Source organism: Pleurodeles waltl, chromosome 9, assembly GCF_031143425.1.
Source record: "Pleurodeles waltl isolate 20211129_DDA chromosome 9, aPleWal1.hap1.20221129, whole genome shotgun sequence".
Classification (NCBI taxonomy): Eukaryota; Metazoa; Chordata; class Amphibia; order Caudata; family Salamandridae; genus Pleurodeles; species Pleurodeles waltl.
Window position 1 is genome coordinate 884,239,705 of NC_090448.1, and position 22,345 is coordinate 884,262,049.

General features: G+C 44.8%; 1 protein-coding gene across 1 annotated transcript in view; it reads left to right on the top strand.

Moving 5' to 3' along the window:
* Window positions 1-22,345, top strand: part of LOC138259754 (sodium/potassium/calcium exchanger 4-like) — a 505,351-nt gene that overhangs the window by 221,172 nt on the left and 261,834 nt on the right. Inside the window, exon 6 of the mRNA XM_069207641.1 lies at window positions 9,308-9,333. Coding sequence (XP_069063742.1) covers window positions 9,308-9,333 — 26 coding nt within the window. The remainder of the gene's footprint in view (window positions 1-9,307; window positions 9,334-22,345) is intronic.

A 22,345-nucleotide genomic window follows, 5' to 3' on the forward strand; every position in this document is an offset into this window, starting at 1 on the left:
CACAAAAGTACTTATCGTTATGCACAAAACCATTTTATGAGTTGGAAATTTCTTTTAAAAGGACTTTTTTCACAAATGTTTCTGAAATACAAATAGGAGGGTTCATGAAAGGGGTTTCCTCCCTCCCCTTTCCAATCCGGGAAGGAATTTATTTATAGTTTGTGACTCCAATTGGTGTTGCAAACTATTGATGAGATAACGATCACTCAGTTGGTGTGGTAACTAATTTGGAAAGGGAAAAGGGTCCTCTTAGGACATAATGTTGGCAGTCTCTGGGAGTTGGTTTGGGTAGGAGGGATTCCAAAAACTGCCAGCCAAACAGTGCAAGATTTAGACAGCAACCAGTGTAGTGTTATGCATGTTTTACAATGGAAGCCTTTTGGCTCCAAATGAGCTCTATAGTAGTGTGGCATAATTACTAGAATGGAATGGAATGAAAGCTTGGCTTAGAATGCAGGAGTTCACACGTACACACAGAGGAAAAAGACGTGATTTACAGCTTTGTGTGTAGCGTAGTCATTGTCGGCTACCTAGGCTGGGGAGGACGCTACAATTGGGGTATGCCTTTGTAGCACAGGCCAATGAACTTGTTGAGCGTTTTATGAGTATGTTAATTAAAACAGCAGTACAGCGTGCAACTCTTGAGAAGCTCAATTTGAAAACTGTATTAAATTCTACTCTAAAAGCTAAGCATTTAACACCCCACTATACCACAGGCCAAAGTCCTCTGATTTTGATGTGTGGGAGAGCAATGACATCCAAGTTACCTCAATGGACCAACAAGAGAGACCAAAGTGAGAACGTGATTGGTAGAATGGACTTGGTTAACAAGCAGAAAACAAAAGCTTATGCAGACTAAGGACATCTGGTTTAGAAAAGGAGATTTGGTGATCGACTGATGCACAAGAGAAAATCTGATGATCCCAGTGATGCTGAACCTTTCCAAGAGGTGCCTACCAAGGGACACATGGTGACTGCTCAGTGCCCTGGAATATCTATTACCAGAGACTCTTCTCACTTTAGGCCTGTGAGTTATTGGTCTTAAACTCGAAATGGTGAAAGAAAGACTGATGCTAAATATTCTTTGACTGCTACTGACTCTTTACCATCTTTAGTAATTTCTGGCACTGAAGATAACAGCTTCCAGTAACCAGATCGGTTTCAAATGATCACAGCACCAAAAGGATTGATTGAAGAGATATATTTGTACATAAATATATATATATATATATATATATATATATATATATATATATATATATATATGCATATTCTACTGGTTTTGTAAAAACTAAAAATGATTGAAATATTTCATTTAACAGAGGGGGAGATGTGGTGTCTTGCATGTTTTATAACAAAACCCTTTTGGCTCCGAACGGACTCAGTAGCAGAGTGACGTATTTGCTAGAATGGCATGTAATGAAAGCTTAGATTAGAAGCAGGAGTTTATAGGTACACACAGAGGAATAAAGATGTGTGATTTAAAGTTGCTTGTGTGGTGTAGCCAGTGGCAGGTACTCAGGCTGGGGAAGGTGCTACAACAGGGTATGAAGTGAAGTATTTCTGCTATTTGCACATCTGCCAGAGAAACAGTGCAGAATCTCTACTATTCAGCCAATAGGTAGGTAAATATTTAAGTTTTCCTGCTATATACAAAGCTGCCTGATGAACAGTGCAGAATTTCTACTTTTTTAATGTGTCTGGATAAATAGTGAAGTTTTTCTGCTATGTATTTGTCAAAAGCAAAACTGCTCAGAATTTCAACTGTTTAGCCCACGTCTGGGTTCATATTGACATTTTTCTGCTATTTACAAAGAGGCCGGGTGAACAGTGCAGCATCTCGACTATTTAGCCAGCAGTCAGGTAAATAATGATGTTTTTCCACCATTGGCACGGCTGCATGCAGATCATTGCAGAATCTCCACTACTGAGCCAGAGGCTGGGTAAATAGTGAAGTTTGTATTCTATTTGCAAGGCCGTCAGCCAGACAGTGCAGTCTTAGTTATTTAGCCAAAGGCCAGGTAAAAGGTGAAGTTTCTCTGCTAGTTTTAAGTCTGCCAGACAACTAGTAAATAATATCTACTATGTAGCAAGTGGCTGTGTAGCAGAAAAAAATCACTATTTACCTGGCAGCTGGGTAAATAGATGCTACCTTTTATTTTATTGCTAGTAGCTGCTGTCCAACACACAAAGCATGCTTGAGCATGCACCTGGTAAAGATGGTGAACCCAGTTCACACAAAAAATCTAAAAATATCTGTGGAGATTTACATCTTTGCATGAACGTTTTCAGTTCACAAATAGCCTCAGAAGTACATGTGGAAGGTGCAGGTTTCCAGGGCTACTACTCGGAATGTCTGTTATCATCTCTTGCACAAACTTTTTAACCCTGAATAGAAATCTGTATAGTGTAAATTTTAGCACGCGGTGGATGCCGCTGGGCAAATGCACATTGTTTTCTTTTTCTTTTGTTTTTCTCCTTGGGGGGAAACATTTTCCTCATGGCGAAGCCCTTATGTTACAATACCGGGAGATGTGAGGTATGTAGATTTTCAGAGTATTTTATGATGGAAAGTCTTAATTTTATTAAAGACACGGAGGCGAGTATTATGCTTTCTTTTCCTGCTTTATTTCAATAGCAGCCAAGAGAAAAACACCAATCCCAGAGGTTTGCGTAACAGGCAACCAATGGGAGATAAGAGTAGTAACCTTAACCAATCAGCACACTATACAACATAAGATATACCTATCCTGACTGCAGGCAGCCCTCTTTTCAGCTGCAAGACTGTCAAGAAAATGATTTGAATAAAGGCACAATACAACAAATTAAGCATATTGCCAGGACAAGTGCAAAAAAGTCTTGAATTCTGTCCAGGTTAGGCGAGTAGGACGGCTTGACAGGATGGAGAAAGGAGGAATCAATCTTCAATGGAGATTGCTCTGGAAGAGTACTTTGAGTAGGAACGGCATCAGATGAATTAGTTTGAAGAGGATGCTGGAGCGCTGGTAGTAACTAAAAGGGTGGAAAAAGAACAACATTAGTACAGTAAGCGGTGGGATAATATTTGCCTCCTTGTCTTTAATAAAATTAAGACTTTCCATCATAAAATACTCTGAAAATCTACATTTTATGACAAGACCGGAGGCTCCTATTATGCTTGTTTAAAGCATTTTAATTACTTCAGAAGTTGCTGTATTAACAGGTTTACAATAAAATGTGCGAAAACTAAAATCATTTGACCAATCTGCCGATCTTAGAATATCTTCCAAACGTGAACCAGCCCAAAAGGCTTTTGACACCATAGCCCCTCTAGCAGAATGGGCTCCAAACTTTGACGTATCAATGCACGCTAATGACATTACCCATTTGACCCAACGGGCTAAGGTAGGGGCAGATACAGGTTTATAAGGTTTCCTGAAGGAGATTAAGAGTTGGGAAGCAGAAGATGTTCTAAGATCGGCCGTCTTTTGTTCATAAACCTTTAAACAGTTTCCCACACAAAGTTTCGGGTGATTGGGAAAGAAGGGGTAGAAAACAGAAGTAATGTTGGTTTTTGTATGACGAGAGACATTGAACAGTACACCAGTAGGGGTGAAGTGACGAGCTGAGATATCCAAGGCTTTCACATCAGACAGACGTTTGATAGATACTAGACAAAGTAATATTGTTAGTTTAGCGGAAAGCAGTTTCAAAGACAATAAGTTATTATCTTGCCAGGATACAAACATTTGCAAGACAAGATTAACATCCCATAAAGCGGTGTATTTGGGAATTGGAGGATTGGAGAATTTAACTCCTTTCAAGAGACGATAAATGATAGGATGTTCTCCTACAGGTTTTCCTTTTATAAAAGGATGATACAGGGATATAGCTGACCTATATAGATTAATGGTCCTGTATGATTTGCCGGCGCTAGCTTGTGAAGCAAGAAAATTAGCTATCAGAGTGAGATCTGCTGAAAATGGATCACATGCTAGACCAGATGGACCAAGCTGATTTGTAAGCCTTGGAAGTGCCTGGAGCCCAGGAATTGTTGATGTAGGTTGAAGCTTCGAGTGAAATTCCTGGATAAGATGAGGAAGACCTGAAACTTTCCAGGCGGATAGGAGAAGGGATTCGTTGAGAATGAGATCGTGAGGGAGACCTTGTGGATTGAGAAGGAGAGAAGGGAAGGAGGGCAGAAGTACAGGGAAGTCGATTGATAATTCGAGAAGAGTGGGATACCACACTTGGGCTTGCCACAACGGAACCACTAAAACTACTGTGGCTTTTTGACGACTAAGATGAGCAAGAACTCTGTTTATCATGATGAAAGGGGGAAATGCGTAGTTTATTGAATGGGACCACTGTTGAAGGAATGCGTCGGTCTCTAAAGCTTAAGGATCTGGCCTCCAGCTGAAGAAACGAGGGAGTTGGGCGTTCAGACGGGATGCAAAGAGGTCTATATGGAAAGGACCCCATTTGCGATGAATAGAGTTGAAGACCGAAGAGTGAAGCTTCCAGTCGCTGTAGTCGGAAAGATGACGTGAATACCAATCTGCAACTGAGTTGAGTGAAGCTGGCAAGTATTCTGCTCGAACTGAAATTTTTCGGTGTAGGCAGAATTCCCAGAAATGTTTTGCTAGTTCTGCTAGAGGTTTGGATTTGGTACCGCCGAGGTGATTGATGTATTTTACTGCCGTGAGGTTGTCCATACGCAGAAGTACGGAACAACAGACTCTGTTTTTGGTGAAGCTTTTGATTGCAAAGGAGCCTGCAAGCATCTCTAAATAGTTGATGTGCAATGAAGTCTCCTGCAGAGACCATGTGCCTCCAGTCGATATTTGCCCACACCTTGCGCCCGACCTGTTAGGCTTGCATCGGATTCTAAGACAAGATCTGGGGCTGAGGCAAAGATGGTCCTGCCATTCCAAGCTTCGAGATGGTCGAGTCACCATTGAAGTTCTGTACGGGATTCGAGGTCGAGGGGGATGAAATCTGAATAAGCAAGACCTTTGCGTAAATGATGAATTTTCAATCTCTGAAGAGCCCGATAGTGAAGAGGGCCTGGAAAAATTGCCTGTATCGAGGAGGAAAGAAGACCTACAATCCTTGCAAGAGACCTTAGGGAGAGAGAAGTCTGCTGTAAAGATAGGGTTATCTCTGATTTGATGCTTTTTATTTTTGAATTTGAAAGTTGTATCAGGCCTTGAGAGGAGTTGACTAGAAAGCCTAGGAATTCCACTGTCTGTGACGGAGTAAATATCGATTTCTCGTTGTTGACTAAAAAACCTAGATCTGAAAGGAGTGATATGGTGTAGGATAGTTGAGACCGAAGGATAGAGATGTCTTGATGCATAAGAAGGATATCGTCTAGATAGATTATCATTCTGAAGCCTTGAGATCGGAGAAGAACTACTATAGGTTTCATTAACTTGGTGAAACACCAAGGGGCCGAGGAAAGCCCGAAGGGTAGGCAATTAAATTGGTAGGTTTGATGTTTCCATTGGAACTGGAGGAACTTTCTGTGAGAGTAGTGAATAGGAACTGTTAAGCATGCGTCTTGAAGGTCCAGACGGACCATCCAGTCGTTTAGAAGAAGCGAGTCTCTTAAATGAAGAATTGTTTCCATCTTGAAATGTCGATAGATGAATTGGTTGAATTGTCTGAGATTGATGACTGGTCTGATTTTTTTGTTTTTTCTGATTACTAAAAACAGGGGGCTTATGAAACCGGATGGAAGAGGACGAGCTGGTTGCATAGCTCGTTTTCAAAGGAGATCTTGGATTTCGGTAGAAATGAGATTTGACATTTCTTCTGCAAAGCTGAGGGGAAGAAGGGGAGAAGGGTGGAAGGGAGTCTCGTAAAATTCTATTAAATAGCCTTTGACTGTGTTGAGAACCCACGGGTCTGAGGTAATCTCTTTCCATTTGTGGTGAATTTTTTTTAGCCGACCCCCTACAGAAGGATGGCCAGAAGATTGGCTTACCTGAATTGTTATAGGACCTGCGCTGGTTCCTGCCTCTGAACCCTCTGGAACGCTGGGGGTAGAATTGTGGCCGAAAGTCTTGTTGTTGTTGATAGTTGTAAGACCCTCTGAAGCCTTGATTCCTGAAGGACCGGCCAGTGAAGCAAAGGTGGTAACGTATTTGCTTAATTCCTTGATAAAATTATCTCCAAAGAGCAAGCCGTCAACCTTAGCTCCTGGATCCATAGCTGCCAGATTCGCTAGCTTAGGATCTAGCTTGAGTAAGAGTCTTTTTTGACGCTCGAACGTCATGGCCGAGTTTGCGTTCTCTTCATTGACTTCGCGACTCTTCATTGATTCTTGCGGATTCTGCCAGGTCTAAAATGCGGGATAAGGGACCGACCAAATCAAGGACTTTATCCTGGCAGAGGGCCCAGGCTCTGTCTACCCCTTTTCGGGGGTCTTTGCCGAATTTAGAGAAAAAAGTTAGTAGGGACGGATCTATAGAAGGGGTAGCAGTAATGTGTAGGGGAAGAGAGGGCCTGGGACATTCAGAACGCAGTTTGGCCCGTACTTGCTTATCTAGGGGAAGACGTAGTTTTGCTAGAAGGTAACTCGCAACATGTTCTGAAGGTAGCCATTCAGTAGAATTGGAGTGGTGAATTAAGCCAGGATCAAACATGGGATTGCCATCGGAATCCAATAGTGGGGCGTGGGCTTGGTCTGCTGAACTTGATTTAGACTTTTTTGGAGGAGGTCCAATCCAAAAATCAGAGGTGTTAGCATCCTCATTGTCTGAGGTAGAATCATTGTCATCCCCATCATCATCAGTGTCTCTAATGTCCGCAATCACAATCTTATGGGTCTTAGACACATTTTTTGTTTTATTTTCACTTTTAGTACCCATAACTTTATTCCCCTCCGTACTAGGAGGCATGTGAGGAGCTTCTCCCTCCATCCTGAGTGAGTTTGATTCTCCATCCATTAGCGCAGACGAGGCGTTAGCCTGATTAAAAGAAGCCTCCGAGGCTTTGCGCTTTCTGCTTTCCCCCGCAGAATGGGCCACTTGTGATTGGGTTAGACAGTAAGACACAGTAGATTGAATTTGCTTGGAAATTTTTCCCATAGAAGCAGAAACTGCTTTTTTAACAGAAGATTGAATACAATTATTTAAATTGTAAGAAGAATTCTCTTCAGAATCTTCATTAGCTGAGAAAAAATCTGAAAAATCCATTTTACTAAGGAAAGAAAATAAACTGGTAAATCAGGGATTAAAAAATTTGAAGGGCAGGGCTTTAAAATAACAACGTGCGACTCACCAGGAAGCTAACAATTGAGAGGCTGGAAACACAAAGCCACGCCTCACCAGGAAGTATCTGAGTTAGCAGTCGACGAGATGTAGAGCGAAGGTAAGGGCTGCCAAAATGTTTCATGAAGCGAAAGCCGGTAAAATTGAACGAGCGCTTCCAAAACGAATGCGCTCTGGATGTAGAGCGAAGGAAGGAGCTGCCAAAATGCTTAAAGTAACGAAAGCCGGTAAAGTTGAAACGAGCGCTTCAAAACAAATGCGCTCGGGATTGGACTAGAGGGATTTGTAATGCTCGCGTCAGCCAGTGTTCAAAATAGAACGTTCACGGCTACGCGAGTAAAGGTGGCAGAAGAGAAGGCTTGGCGCCCTGCGCGCGCTGTTATTTTAGTAAAAGTACATGAAACAGGGACAACGAAAACACACGTATTACATTAGAACATTAGGCAATATTAGAAAATGAAAATAGAACAGTAAATGCTATTGAATATTAAAAACTGTATGGAGCAACAAAAGATATACTTATCTTGACTGCGAGCAGCAAGAAAAGAGGGCTGCCTGCAGTCAGGATTGGTATATCTTATGTTGTATAGTGTGCTGATTGGTTAAGGTTACTACTGTTATCTCCCATTGGTTGCCTGTTACGCAAACCTCTGGGATTGGTGTTTTCTCTTGGCTGCTATTGAAATAAAGCAGGAAAAGAAAGCATAATAGGAGCCTCCAGTCTTGTCATAAAATGTATTCTCCTTCACATGTTGGAAGAGGAGTTACTCTAGTCATTGGCGAGAGCAACTTTCTGACCATTTCTGGTGGGGAGGGTCTAAAAGGAATTGTGTATGCCAACAAATGTACGTTTGAGGGTGTTAACAAGCTTACAAGGCGATGCATGGTTTGTCCACTTCCCACCCTTTGTGTGGGACCTACTACTGCATTTCCCTGTTTCTATGGTAGAGAAATCCCAGATGGTAAATCCATTTATGCCTGACAGGAATCCTTCTGTGTATTCCTGGCTGGCATAAGTGGTATTTTTGCCTGAAAATACATGTTCAGTGACGAAAATACCTTTTGAATAGGGTGTAATGAGTGCAGAAATATCCATCAGTATGTTAACTCTTTTATTTGCAAACGTTTTGGCATGCAGTAGTACGTATCTACAAAATTACGTTACCTAGCAAACCATCATGCTTTTTTTTTAGGTCGAACGCGCAAGCGCTTTGACCTGTTGTAAGAATTGTGGCCTTTTAACCACACCCCCTCACGCCTAGCACTTTCACTCATTCGTGGGCTTGCCTTTCAAAACTCACGTGTTATCATTGGTAAATGCTTTACGTTTGTCTCTACTTGGGGTGGTTTGGTTACCGCCTTGGACACCAGATTACATGGATAATTGCAAAATTGCCAATACATTTGACTGGCAGTGAACTTCTTTTACCTTTTGTGTCTCTCCTTCGCGCTCATGCTCATGGTGGCCATGGCGCTTTGAATCGGCTCACTAATTTATGTGGCAAGAAATGTCCAGTTAGGAATTTACAACGCCAATAGCTCTAACTCGAGCAAATGCGATACCCATTGCAATCCAAATGCTTGTTCTAAATATGCTAGCACTGCTGTTAAATTAATATTTTAGCCCAAACCAAAATGCTGTCAGGGTTGCAGGGATTGAAACGGTAGGAAAGAATAAAAACCCAAGTGAAAAGGAGAGAAGTGCTGAAGAATAGCTGTACCTCTCCTTTGTTGGACTTTTACCTTTAAGCATCTAGGAAAGCGGTTTCTCCTTTCATTTTGGTATTTCAAAACAAAATTGAAAACTGGTGACCACAAGGGCTCAGCAACCAACTTAAAGTACCACAGCTCTAAAAACATTCATACTCAACCATGGTAATTTAATTTCTTTTGTGTGCTGCCTTTTTAAAATTATTTCAGGGCCATTTGCTTTGATGCAGTCCACTTTGTAAAAACTTCAGTAAGTAGATCTTTCCTTTGAACATCAGTGAATTGAGACTTGCACATATAAGGGCTGCTAAACTGATATTTTTTTGCATTCTCTTTTCTAGTTCATCACTGATGGTATAATTCAATGGTAAGTCAATCGTGTTTTAGTTTCTTCTGTACTCTCTCGCTAAAGTGTTGGTTGATTTAGTTTCCAGAAAAGCCTATCTAATATATGTCCACGTCTGTCGATGTCCAGGCCTGTATTTGTAGTAATGCCATTCAATGAAATCTGTTAGTATAAACATGCATGTCAGAGGTTTTAATGGTGTCTTGGCTCAACACTCTTGCCAAGCCTCGCTTTTGTTTCTGATCCAGTGAGTTCCTGTCAATGAAGAAGATTTGGCTCCTGCCGGTTTACTGCATCAAAGAGTTATCCAGTCAGGCCTCCTGGGTTATTATTTATCATTTTGTAGCAAGAAACGTGGACAACTAAATACAAAGGGCATTTGGTAAAAAGCTGCAGCTGCTCCTTACACCCCACCCCAGTATCCCCACATCTTGTGACAGCCTTGAATACAAATCAGCTCTGGCTGAAGTCAAAACCACTTTCCCCAGCAATATATTTTTTAACACTATTTGCTTTTGAGATGAGCTCCAATGATCCGTGCAGTTCATCACCAGTAATTATTCTCCTGCCTTCCAGCCTCTTTGTGATCACTTCAGGTATGGTGAAAAGAATTAGCACGTCTCCTGAAGCATCATTCTGAACATAAGCATTTCAGCTTTTCTGATATTTCAGTCCATTTTATAATGGTCAAAATCTATTATATTTGCTAATGTTTTAAATTGCTTGATAAACTGATTGTTTCTGTGATAGAATCTGGGCCTGATATTTTCAGCTATTTCCCATAGATAGAGACATCTAGTTGCAGATTCCTTACCTTAGAATTTCCCAGAGGCGCCAGTCTGGATCTGTACATTTTTCGCGAGCAGTACCCATGCGTGCCATTAGGTGGCGCGATGTGTACCGCGTCCGTCGTTGGCATTTTCCAAGCCAGATCCGACATTGCGGGTCCTGTAGAGATGCCACCATGGCATGCTGACATCCGTTCTTTTCTTTTCTGCGCCAGCCAGCGCTGATCTGAAGAAAGAGCTACCCCCAGTCATTTTGTGACTAGTCTTTTTGGACTTTTCATCAAAGTTTTTTGAGTTGTTAACCTCCTGGTGCATCGAGGGATGTCTTTGAGGAGGACTGGTTTCAAGCCCTGCAGGACGTATCATTGGGCGATGTCCATGACATATCCGCACCTCCTGTGCCTTTGGTGTCTGGAGTGTGACCACAAACCAAAGTCAAGGAGCAAGTGTGGGCTATGCATTTGAAGGCTTTTTGTGAGGAGTCGCTGCAGCTTGTGGCGGCCCGGCACAAGTCTCTGCGCAAGACACGGTCTTGGACGAAAAGAAAGTCTCAGGAACGGTTGCGGAGTTCCCCTTCATTGTTGTCCCACTCCAAGTCCTCGAATGATAGGGTAAGTCCAAGTAGAAGGCATAAGAAGAAAGCTAAACATTCTTTGACTTCACCTCTACCGTCGGCTGACAAGACAAGGGAGCGGTGTCACTCTAGGCCTCCCTCTAAGGAGCCTGCATCTGGGCCGACTCTGCGCCTCTCTGAGTTTCCAGGAGTGACCCCTGCCCAACTTAAAGAGTTCTATGAGGCCATGCTCCTCACTTTTGGGCAGTCCAACACCTCTGGCATGCCTTTGGACCTCGTGGAGTCAGAAAGGGCCCCTTTGGGTTCCGTGACGGCAACTTCGGCCTCATCTCCGAGGGAACCCAGGGATCCATGCTTGGATCCGGAACTGCATCGGTCATACCACTTCGACCTTCCCCAATGCTAGTCCCAACACTGAGGCTCCTGGTGCCATCCGTGCCTCCAAGTGGTGCCATTCCATCCTCATTGCTGCCTCCGGCGCAGAGCCAGATGGACGTGGTTTATACCAACTCCGAAGCCGACAGAAGCCTTGCCCCCTATGTTGAATCCTGAACCTTATTCCATTGGGCTAAGTTACGGTGAGGAGTATGAAGGGTCGCTGAACCCTTTAGAATACCTGCTCCAAGAATCTATTGACTGGCGTAAGGAGTTGAATGAAGCCGGTGGTCTGGGTACCTCCCCAGATATGGCATGCTTTCTCCACCTACTGTGACTACGGAGCAGGGAGCATCATGTTCTATGGTGCAGAGAAGAGCAGCCGAGGTCCTGGACCCTAAGTTGCCTTTGGTGGCAGTCTGGACTAACCTCCTGACAGAGGTGCTTCAACCTGAAGCTTCTTCCTCCGAACCTCTTCTCCCCTTCAGTGAAGCCCTTACGGATGTCCTACTGGGTAACTAGTACAAACCCAGCACGGGGGCTCCTGTGAACAGGACAATTGCCCGCCACCATCTTCCTGTGTTGGCGACCCAGCTTTCCTTACTAAGCACCCCACCCCTGACAGCTTGGTCATCCAAGCCTGTACCTCCCATAGCGCGTCCCCTTCCGCATCCCTGGATAGATAATCCAAGAGCCTGGAGATACTTGGGAAGAAAATGTTTTCCTCTACCCGCCTGGCATTGAGGCCCATGAATCCTACATGCCTTTTGGCCCGTTATTCCCATGCACTTTGGGATACAGTTGCACAAGTGCTGCCACAGGTCCTAGAGCAGGCCCAGGCTGTACTTTCCCAAGCAGTTGCTGATGGGAGAGACTCAGCAAAGTTCACAATCCGATGTGGACTCGGCCTGACCGACTCACTGGGCAGAGCGGTTGCATCGACAGTGGCCCTGAGGCGCCATGCCAGGTTGAGGGCATCTGGCTTTTCAGGTAATGCCCAAGCCAACATTATGGACATGCCTTTTGATGGCAACTGTCTCATCGGAGAAAAATCAGACTCTGCACTTGAGTGCTTGAAAGATTCCCATGCTACGGCCAGGTCCTTGGGCCTCACAGTGGCCCCTTGTCCCCCTCAGTCTTCTTTTTGCCACTTATGTAGTTACGGAAGGGGCACCCAGCTATGTCTCTTCGCGTCCAGCCACCATGCCTTATCTGCTGCCCAGCCTCTGCATGACTGGGGCTGAGGGATCCATTGCCCTCGTGGATCAGGGAGCTAGTGGTCTGGCCAGTCCACTGCCCACCCCTCACCCTGCAGCTGCTTTCAAACCTTCCTAGTCTGACTCTTCCCCACTAGTCAGAGGCAGTATCTACCATTACCTGCTGTGCTGGCAACCAATCACGTCAGACGGGTGGGTTTTGCAGAAAGTCTGAAGGGGCTACTCCCTGCATCCATGCATCCATCCTGAGATCGGATGACAGAAGATCACTTGGCACTTCTCCAAGAAGAAGTGATGGCTCTCATGGCCAATGGAGCCATATAGAGGGTTCCTCTGCTAGACCTAGGCCGTGGTTGCTATTCCCACTACTTTCTGGTACCCAAAAAGGACAAGGGGCTCCACCCTATCCTAGAAATTCAGTCCCTCAATCTCTTCCTCAGGAAGTAGAAGTTCGAAATGCTCACTCTGGCTCAGTTTCTATCTGCTCTGCACCCAGAAGACTAGATGGCATCGTTGGAATTCAGGGCGCTTATTTCCATATTCCCGTCCTGCCTGCCCATAGACGTTACTTGAGGTTCGTGGTGGGCCATGTGCTCTTTCAGTTCACTGTGCTCGCCTTTGGCCTTACCAGCGCCCTTTTGGTGTTCACAAAGGTGAAGGCGGTGGTCGCAACTTATCTGCACAGGTCAAGGGTTTCAATCATTCCAAGCCTCAATGACTGGCTGTTGAAGGTGGGCTCACCCCAGGCTGTCGCCTCCCACCTCCAGACTACGGTGGACTTTCTGCATTCACTGGCGTTCACTATAAACATTTCCAAATAACACCTGACCACCTCTCAGATGTTCGCTATCATCAGAGCTGTTCTGGACACAGTGTAGTGGAGGGTCCAGGATATTCAGGCAATGATACAGATGTTTCAGGCTGTATCCTGGATTTTGGTGAGAGTGACTCTGAGGCTGCTGGGCCTCATGGACTCCTGCATTCTGCTAGTGACACATGCCAGATGGCATATGCGGCCTCTACAGTGGGACCTGAGGTTCCAGTGAGCGCAGCATCAGGGGAATCTCTCGGACATGGTCCAGATCTCAGAGAAAACTGCGCAAGACCTGCAGTGGTGGTTAACAAACCATGTTTGAGTCAGAGGCAGATCCCTCTCCCTTCCCCAACCAGATTTTCCATTACAGTCTGTGTGCAAGGGTGCATGCACCCTTATCACTATAGGTCACTGCACCAGGTCACTGTAAGTCACCCCTATGGGAGGCCCTCCTAGCCCAGAGGGCAGGGTGCAAGTACCTGTGTGTGAGGGCACCCCTGCACTAGCAGAGGTGCCCCCCATGAACTCCAGTTCCATTTTCCTGGATTTTGTGAGTGCAGGGATGCCATTTTATGCGTGTACTGGACACAGGTCACTATCTGTGTCCAGCTACATAATGATAACTCCGAAGCTAGGCATGTTTGGTGTCAAACATGTCGGTATCTTACCCCAATACTGTTGAAAATATTGGAAGTATGATCCCATGCACTCTGGGTGCTCCTTAGAGGGACTCCAGCTTTGCTACCACCAGTCTTCTAGTGTTTTCCGGGGAGCTCAAGCTGCTGCCACCTCTCAGGCAGGTTTCTGCCCTCCTGCTGCTTGATCTGATCAAGCTCAGGAAGGCAGATCAAAGGATTTCCTTTGGGAGAGTGAGGTAACAACCTCTCCCCTTGGAAATAGGTGTGACTGGCTTGGGAGGGGTAGCCTCCCCAAGCCACTGGTATGCTTTGAAGGGCACATTTGGTGCCCTCTACTCCAGACCAGATCACACCGGTTCAAGGACCCCCAGTCCCTGCCCTGGTGCAAAACTGGACAGTGGACAGGGGAGTGACCATTCCCCTGTCCATCACCACATCAGGGGTGGTGCCCAGAGTTCATCCAGAGGGTCCCTGGGTTATTCCATCTTGAATTCAAGGTTCGCAGTGACCTCTGGGAGCATCTGAGTGGCCGGGCAAATTACGTCAGAGCCCCCTCCTGAAAGGTGGTCACCTGGCCAGGTGACCAATCCCACATCCAGGGCTATTTAGGGTCTCTTTCTTGGGTGGGTCCTCAGATTTGACTTGCAAGATTCCAGCAGGACTCCTCTGCAACCTTATTTTGACGTCTAGCCACTGGAACAGTGACTGGACACTCCAGGAACCGACAATCTGCATCCACGAAGAAGACTCATCTTGCACATTGTTTCCATGGCTCATTCTAGCTTCTGCACCATTTCCTCAGCTGTGCATCCTGTGAGGGTGGCAAGTCTTCAGTCTGCATTAGAAGGAAGGAGGAATCTCCCTTGGAGTGAAGGAGTCACTCAACTGCATCCACAGGCACCTACTGCAATGACGTCTGGCTGCGTAAATCTCCTCTCATCCTGAACTGCATGGATCCTGCATCACAGGTAGTGGTCCGGATTAATCCTCTTTGTCCTCTCTGCCAGCTGTCCAACTTTGGTGGAGGTGAGCCTTTGCCTTCCCACACAGGGCAGTACCCCTGTGCACCACATCCCTTGCAGCTACCAAGGCTTGTTTGCATCTCCTCCAAGGGAACTTCAGGATACGTGCAGCTCTAGCCCTCAGCACTCCTTCCTGCAATGCGCAGCCCTCTGAGTGGTGCTCCTGTGGCGTGGGCTCCTTCTGTAACTTCTGTGTCCCCGTCCTGTGGGTGCTGCCTTTGCTCCTGTGAGCTCCCTGTGTTGCTGAGGGTCCCATCTGACTCCCTTTTATGGGTTGAGTCCTCTTGGGCCTTGCTGGTCCCCGGCAGCCACACTTTCCGTCAACTGCAATATTTGCCTTTGCCAAGGCTTGTTAATGGAATTCCTCCACCAACACCCGACTGCAATTCTCCTTCCAGTGTGGGACCTCATCTGCATCCGTAAGGAGCTTTTCCCCGTCTCCAGGGCTGCAGTGCTGACCTTCTTCTCATCACCGTCAACCAACTCCTGCAACTACAGCTAAGTGGGTAGTAGCTCCTACTCCTCCTGGACTCCACTGTGACTCTTGGACTTGGTCCCCTTTCTCCACAGATCTTCCTCTCCAGGAATCCATCGCTGTTTTTTTGCAGTCTTATCAGGGTGTCTTCTTTTCTTCTTTTTCTTCCTTTTGGTTGTTTTTTAGGAATTCCAGTGATTTACTCCTGCTTTCCTGGTCGCTAGGGGGTATTGTGTTACTTACCTCTGTGGTTTTCTAGTACTCCCAGCTCCCCTCTACACATTCCACTTACCTAGGTGGGGATCTGGTGTTTGCATTCCATTTTTTTTAGTATATGGTTTGGGCTCTCCTTAGGGTCACTATGGTCTAACTAGATTTACACAGTTTTCTAACCTTTTCTATGCAAAATTAGTGTATTACTTACCTCCTATTAGAGGGTTACCTTTTTAGTACTTTGTGGTATTGTGTGACCAAAAATAAAGTACCTTTATTTTTGTATAACTGAGTGTTTTCTTTCATGTGTGTAAGTGATGTGTGAATACAGTGGTTTTGCATGTGCTTTGCATGTCTCCTAGATAAGCCTTGGCTGCTCATCCATAGCTACCCCTAGAGAGCCTGGCTTCTAGACACTGCAGACACTTCACTAATAGAGGGCAACATGGAGCTGGTATAAGGTGTAAGTATCTTAGGTAGCCACCACACACCAGGCCAGCTTCCTCCAGAAAGGTAGTGCAAGTGTTCACAGACAACACCACCGTCAAATGGTACTGCAACAAGCGGGGTGGGGTGGGGTCATGGATCCTTTGTCCGCTCTGCGTCTCTGTATGTGGCTGGAACAACAGGGCATTTCCCTGGTGGTTCAACATCTGTTGGGCTCTTTGAACGCCAGAGGAGATTAACTCAGCTGACAATGCTCAATCGATCACAAATGGCATCCCCATCTTGAGGTGGTGCAAGGTCTCTTTCAGCAGTTGAGAGAGCCTTGGTTAGATCTGTTCACCTCCGCAGAAAATGCGCAATGTCAGCACTAAGGGCATTGGAGTTTCCAAGGCAGCACTTGCTCGCTGACTCTTTTCATTTCAAGTGGAACTCAGGCCTCCTGTATGCCTTTCCACCTGTACCACTTCAGCCCAGAGTTCTCAAGAAATGAAGAGCGACCATGGCAACCCATCCTTGTGGCTCGGGATTGGGAACGAAGAGTCTGGTATCCCAAGCTACAGAGCATGCTCATTGATCCTACGATCAGACTGCCCCTTCGGGTGGCTCTTCTGTCGTAGCAGCAGGGAAAGGTTCTCCATCCGAACCTTCCAGTCTCCACCTCTTGCATGGAGATTGAGAGGTGATAGTTGACAGCTTTTCACCCTCCGTCCAAAGTCTGTAATGTAAACTTGGCAGCCAGGCATCCCGCCACCAAAACGGTATTCACCTGTCAGAAGAAATTTGTGGCAAGGGGGCCCAGACAAAGCTTTTGGCCCCCTTTCTGCCCATCTCTCAGAGGTCTTATCGTTTATCCTTTCTCTGACCCAGCAGGACTCTGGTCTGGGCACTCTCAAAGGTTATCTGTATGCCATTTCAGCTTTTTTTGTGGTTGCCTGGTGAACCTTCCTTGATAGGTCTCCTATTTTAAGTAGGTTTCTTCAAGGTCTTACTGATATGTTTCCTCCATCTCCATTCCTTATGCCTCTACTCTCCTTTTGAGCCACTCAACAATTGTCCTTTCCAGCTTCTCACCTTGAAAACTGCCTTCCTTGTGGCCATTACATCTGCCCGCAGGGTGATCGAGCTGCAAGCATTGTCATCTAAACCTTTCCATCTATTCTGACAAAGTGATGCTTTACACTAGGGCCTCCTTTCTGCCAAAAGTGGTTACGTCCTTCCATGTCGGCCAATCCATCACCTTGCCTATCTTTTTTGCATCCCCCACATCCTTCCAGGGAAGAGAAGAGACTTCACCTCCTGGACCCAAAAAGATAATTGGTGTTCTAACTCAATTGTACCAAAGAGCTCTGGGTCCATGATCAACTCTTTATTGGTTATGTGGGTACGAAGTAAGGTCAGGCAGTGCAGAAGAGAACCATTTCCAGATGGGTCGTTCTCTGCATTAAAATGTGCTACCTACTGGCTAAGAAGCAACCCCGCTCAGGACTTTCTAATATGAACTTAGTTTGCTGACCCACCTCTGGCGATGGTATTTCTTGAATATCTATTCTAAGGTAAGGAATCTGCAACTAGATTTCTCTGTCAGATCTACAAGCTACTTGCCTAACAGATAAGGCATTACCGAAGATACGTTACTTGTCGATCTGCTCCAAATATGTTGTAGATTAATTTTAATGGCACCTCTGGTAAAACACATTTGTGGCAGTGTAGTAGTGAGTACACATAACATGGATAAGTCCTCTTTGTGTAGATAAACTGATCAACCTTAGTAAAAGATCACTGGGTGAACCCACGGTAGGAAGAGAAGATGTTTCATTTACCTCTGAACAAAAGACAACCTTTAATTAATCTAGTAGCAGTGGTTTACTTAAGGAGCGACCCTCAGTTTTCCCCCTTTTTAATGATGGATGCAACGAAAGAATGCTGTGGATGGCTCACTAATCTTCAGGGTTAGTCATGTTCCTTTCTTTGAAGAATTGAAAATACACTGCCTACCATGAAATGAGAGCTGTGCAATAAATGTAGCACCTCATGTTGCCAGCAGCCCATTCAAAGACTAAAAGACTTGATAAATTTGTCCTTGGTCTGGGAGCAGAAGAATTAGCCTTCACGCTTCCTTCTGCAGTGGCTAGATCCGATGCAATAACTTGTCACCTGAAGTTAGACATTGTTAGTTAATGGAGTCCATTGCCGTAAAGTTGAAGCATCCAAATAAAGCTATACGCTGCTTTCCCGAGGGTATGTCAGCAAAATGAATATAGGACATTCATCAGCAGGCCGACCTATCTATATAATGATTTATCTTTCAGTTTGGTTAATTTCCAATACGTTTGTTTCCTTCTTGTATTTCCAACAAGCTATCAGTGACATTTTCTTAGACAACCTCTTATCCTGGGAATAGCTTGTTTATCTTCTGAACATTTGTAGAAATGCCTCATCGTTACGTTCTTCAGTGCCAGATGCTTTGGTAATTTCACATCGGCCAACTAAATCATTTGCTTTTCAATATGGTACTATTTTAATGGTAACAGATTCCTCCCTACTTCTTCTAGCTGTGTTAATCATTCAGAAATGGCCACCATCCTCCTAATGCCTTCATTTTCGGGCTCTTATGGGAGAGTCTTGCGGTTTAAAAAGTGTAAAGTTACAAAAACACTCTGAGGTAAAATGTACTCGCAGCTGTATGTTTTTAGGGTCGAGTGCACTAGTGCTCTGCCCCCGTTGTAATCTCTCTGTGGGCTTTTAACCATGGTACGAACACAAAAGTACACTGTTCCACGTCAGGAGCAATAGGGAGACCTGAGCATTCAGGAGTAAAACCCTCAAGCATCACAGTGGATGACTCGCATCATCATCGGGTAATACTCCACGCCAGGCTGGCAGTGCAGTGCCTGACGGGCTCCCCAGCAGGGGAGCTGCAAGCCGTATTGTTCTTGATAGTAACTGGTAAATCCCAGCTATCTTAAGCGACAGTGTCTACATTCAGGCACAGACGCACGAAGGAGAGAACAAAGAAATTGGAGTAAAATTGGTTATTCATCACTACATATTTCATAATTTAATCAATAGTCAGTGATGAAACCAAGATTAAAAACAAGGGAGAGTAATCAGTTGAGTATCAATGCTCAATTACTTTCACAAACAGTAAACTCAGGAGGATGTCATTCTGGAAATCCCCTAAACTAGGTCAACATGTTTCGCGTCATGCGGTCCCAAAGGATCCAGTGACGCTTCATCAGGACCAAGAAATACAAAAAGGTGGATCAGCTCTTCTCCTAAATCCGAAACATATGACAGTGCACAAGTTTAAAAAGGTATCAGCCGGTCACTTACATTGCAGTAAACAAGCTAAGTCGTTGTCAGGTCGCCCGCCCCCAAGTTAGGATCGGGCTCCTTGGTAAGTGCGTTCCAAGGACTCGGACAATTATTATTTTATCGTCGGTCCAGACTCAGGACCTACCCTCCGTGAACGCCAAACCGCAAGACCTTGTTGACCTAGTTTAGGGGATTTCCAGAATGACATCCTCCTGAGTTTACTGTTTGTGAAAGTAATTGAGCATTGATACTCAACTGATTACTTTCCCTTGTTTTAATCTTGGTTTCATCACTGACTATTGATTAAATTATGAAATATGTAGTGATGAATACCAATTTTACTCCAATTTCTTTGTTCACTCCTTCGTGCGTCTGTGCCTGAATGTAGACACGGTCGCTTAAGATAGCTGGGATTTACCAGTTACTATCAAGAACAATACGGCTTGCTGCTCCCCTGCTGGGGAGCCTGTCAGGCACTGCACTGCCAGCCTGGCGTGGAGTATTACCCGATGATGATGCGAGTCATCCACTGTGATGCTTGAGGGTTTTACTCCTGAATGCTCAGGTCTCCCTATTGCTCCTGACGTGGAACAGTGTACTTTTGTGTTCGTACTATGGTTGGGAGAGTGTACACTGGACCAGCTTAATCTCCCGGTCCCCCCCTCCTCTTTCTTACTTATAGGCTTTTAACCATGCTCACCACACGCCCATCAGTTTGGTTGGTTTGTGGGCTTTCCTTTTAAAATTCGCTTCATTTCACTAGTGAAAGGCATGCATACGTCATGCCTTTTCCAGTGTTTAACCCTCCTTGAGCACACCGACCAACTACCGAAAACATACGAGGCTCCATGTTTTTTTTTTTATTTCGTAGGCAGCATGATCTTGCTGGGCACTAATCGAACACTTTTCATGACTACAAGTTTAATTCTATTGTTTACCCTGGCGCTCCTTCGCCAATTCAAGATTTTACACAGCGCAATCGCACTCGTGTTTTTTTTATTTTTTTTATTACTATGCAAAGGCGAAACCGGACCTGTCTTTTTGTTCTGATTAGTCACCTTCACATTCATGGCATGATGCTTTAAATGGGCTCCCTTATGTGAAATTGTATTACTTTTCATTTTCAGTTTGTGTGGCAAGAAAGGTCCGGTTAGGAGTTTACAACTCTAATAGCTCTAACTCGAGCAAACGCGAGTAGCATTGCATTGCAAATGTTTGTTTTTCTTGGAGTGACTGTGTCAGGTATTACAGCAGCAATGCGGAACGCATAACTTGCTGTTTGCCATATCTTGAGAGGCACCATGTATCTGCCATGAGAAACCTCTAATTTGCCTTTGGATAAAACTAGAAATAAGACATGGGCTTGTGGCTGCCTGAGCATTTTTGCCTTGATAGCTGAAACAGGGAATCTCTCCTAGAAGGACATGGTGAATCTCGTGCATAAAGATGGGCCTGTAGCGATCAAGCGAGGGAGTGACTACCCCCCCAAGAAAAAAAACAGTCATGGGATTTTCATTTGCCACCTCTGTAATGCATGGATTTGCATGAGGTTAGCATCATTTTACTTTCAGTGCATTATTCTTGTGTTCCATGAAGAGTGGGTGAGGTCAGGCACAAAATAACTCCTTCATCCAGTGTCCTTTATCAAGCATCGAGCTGGCATTAATACCAATTATTTAAAGCAGAAGCCACAACCCTGCTTGCAGAGAGGTCGCTTAACATACTTTATGCCCGATTTAAGAAAAGTGGTGCTACATCCAAAACAGCGCCACTTTTCTTGTGCCCCGTACCGGTGCCATGTGTGCGACGCATTTAACATATGGTGCACCATGGCGTAGGGTACGGGTGATATCATCAACATTTTTGACTATGTTGATGTACTGTGTAGGATTAGCGTCAAAATGTGGGTGCTAATCCTACACAGTACATAGGGGCCTATTGAAAGCAATGGTGAGCCCCCTTTTAATGCCTGCTCGGTGCAGGCATTAAAAGTAGCTACAAAAAATGATGCAGTGGAATCTAAGGGATTGGACTGCTCCATTGAACATAGGGGCTGTACATAAGGGCCCATTGAAAGAAATAGTGTTCCCCCTTTTAACCCCTTCTCAGTGGAGGCGTTAAAAGTAGCTTCAAAAAATGAATCTCTTGGATTCCACTGCACCACTTTTGCGGTCCCCCTAACAGGGAATGCCCCCCTTGCATACTTTATACCTGGCACAGGTATATTGTGGTGCAAGGGGTTACAAAGTAGCCCAATACATGCATTTCGCCACTTTGTAAATATGATGTGACGATTTTGGCCTCGTTTGGCCACATTAGCATAAAACAAATGAAGCTAATGTGGCACAAGGAGGTGCTAAGCCTTCCTAAATCTGGCCCTTAGTTTTCCCGGAGTGCAAACTACTTTGTATAGAAATCTACCAATCACAGCAAGTTCTTTCACATCTCTGTTGTTGAAAGTAGTCCACTTACCAGTCTCGATCTGGGGACACTGAATAGGAGATACCAGCGAACTGTGGGGTTAACCATTGGTGTCTTCTGTTTCTGTGACATCCTTGTGTATGTTTAAAATGCCTGTATGTTTATCTGCCTGCTTTAATGATGTGTATTGTTGATCAGGGTTTCAGTGACCAATGCTTGTGAAACTAATACTGTGAATTTGATCATGGAAAATTAATAATTATAATCAGTAAGTCAAAAACAACAAAAAGTTCGCTGATGGACTTTAAGGTCACCCTTCCTCTTGTTAAGTTCGAACACGAGGATTTGGTCTAGTGGCCTAGTTGAGTACCTTCCGACTTGGAGACGTGGCTTCAGCTTCGGACTCTGGGCTTTCAGTCATTAAAGTGTGTGACGTGAAAAAATACCTGCTGCTCTGTCTTGTTCCAAATCCTCATCAACGCTGCTTTATTATTTCCAATGTATTAGTAGTACTTAAACAGCTTGGACCTAGCAACAGGGCGGATGAGCATTTTACATAAAACATATTGAGCTATTATTGATATATTAACATTTGGCATACAACAATATTGGGAGAAAGGCATAATGTAACAGTAAAGCGAGTGAAAGTAAAGGAAAAGAGGATGGTAGTTAAGTAAAGTTTGAAGAGGTGAGTCTTTAGATACTTTAAGAAGGTTAATAGTCGTAGATTGCAT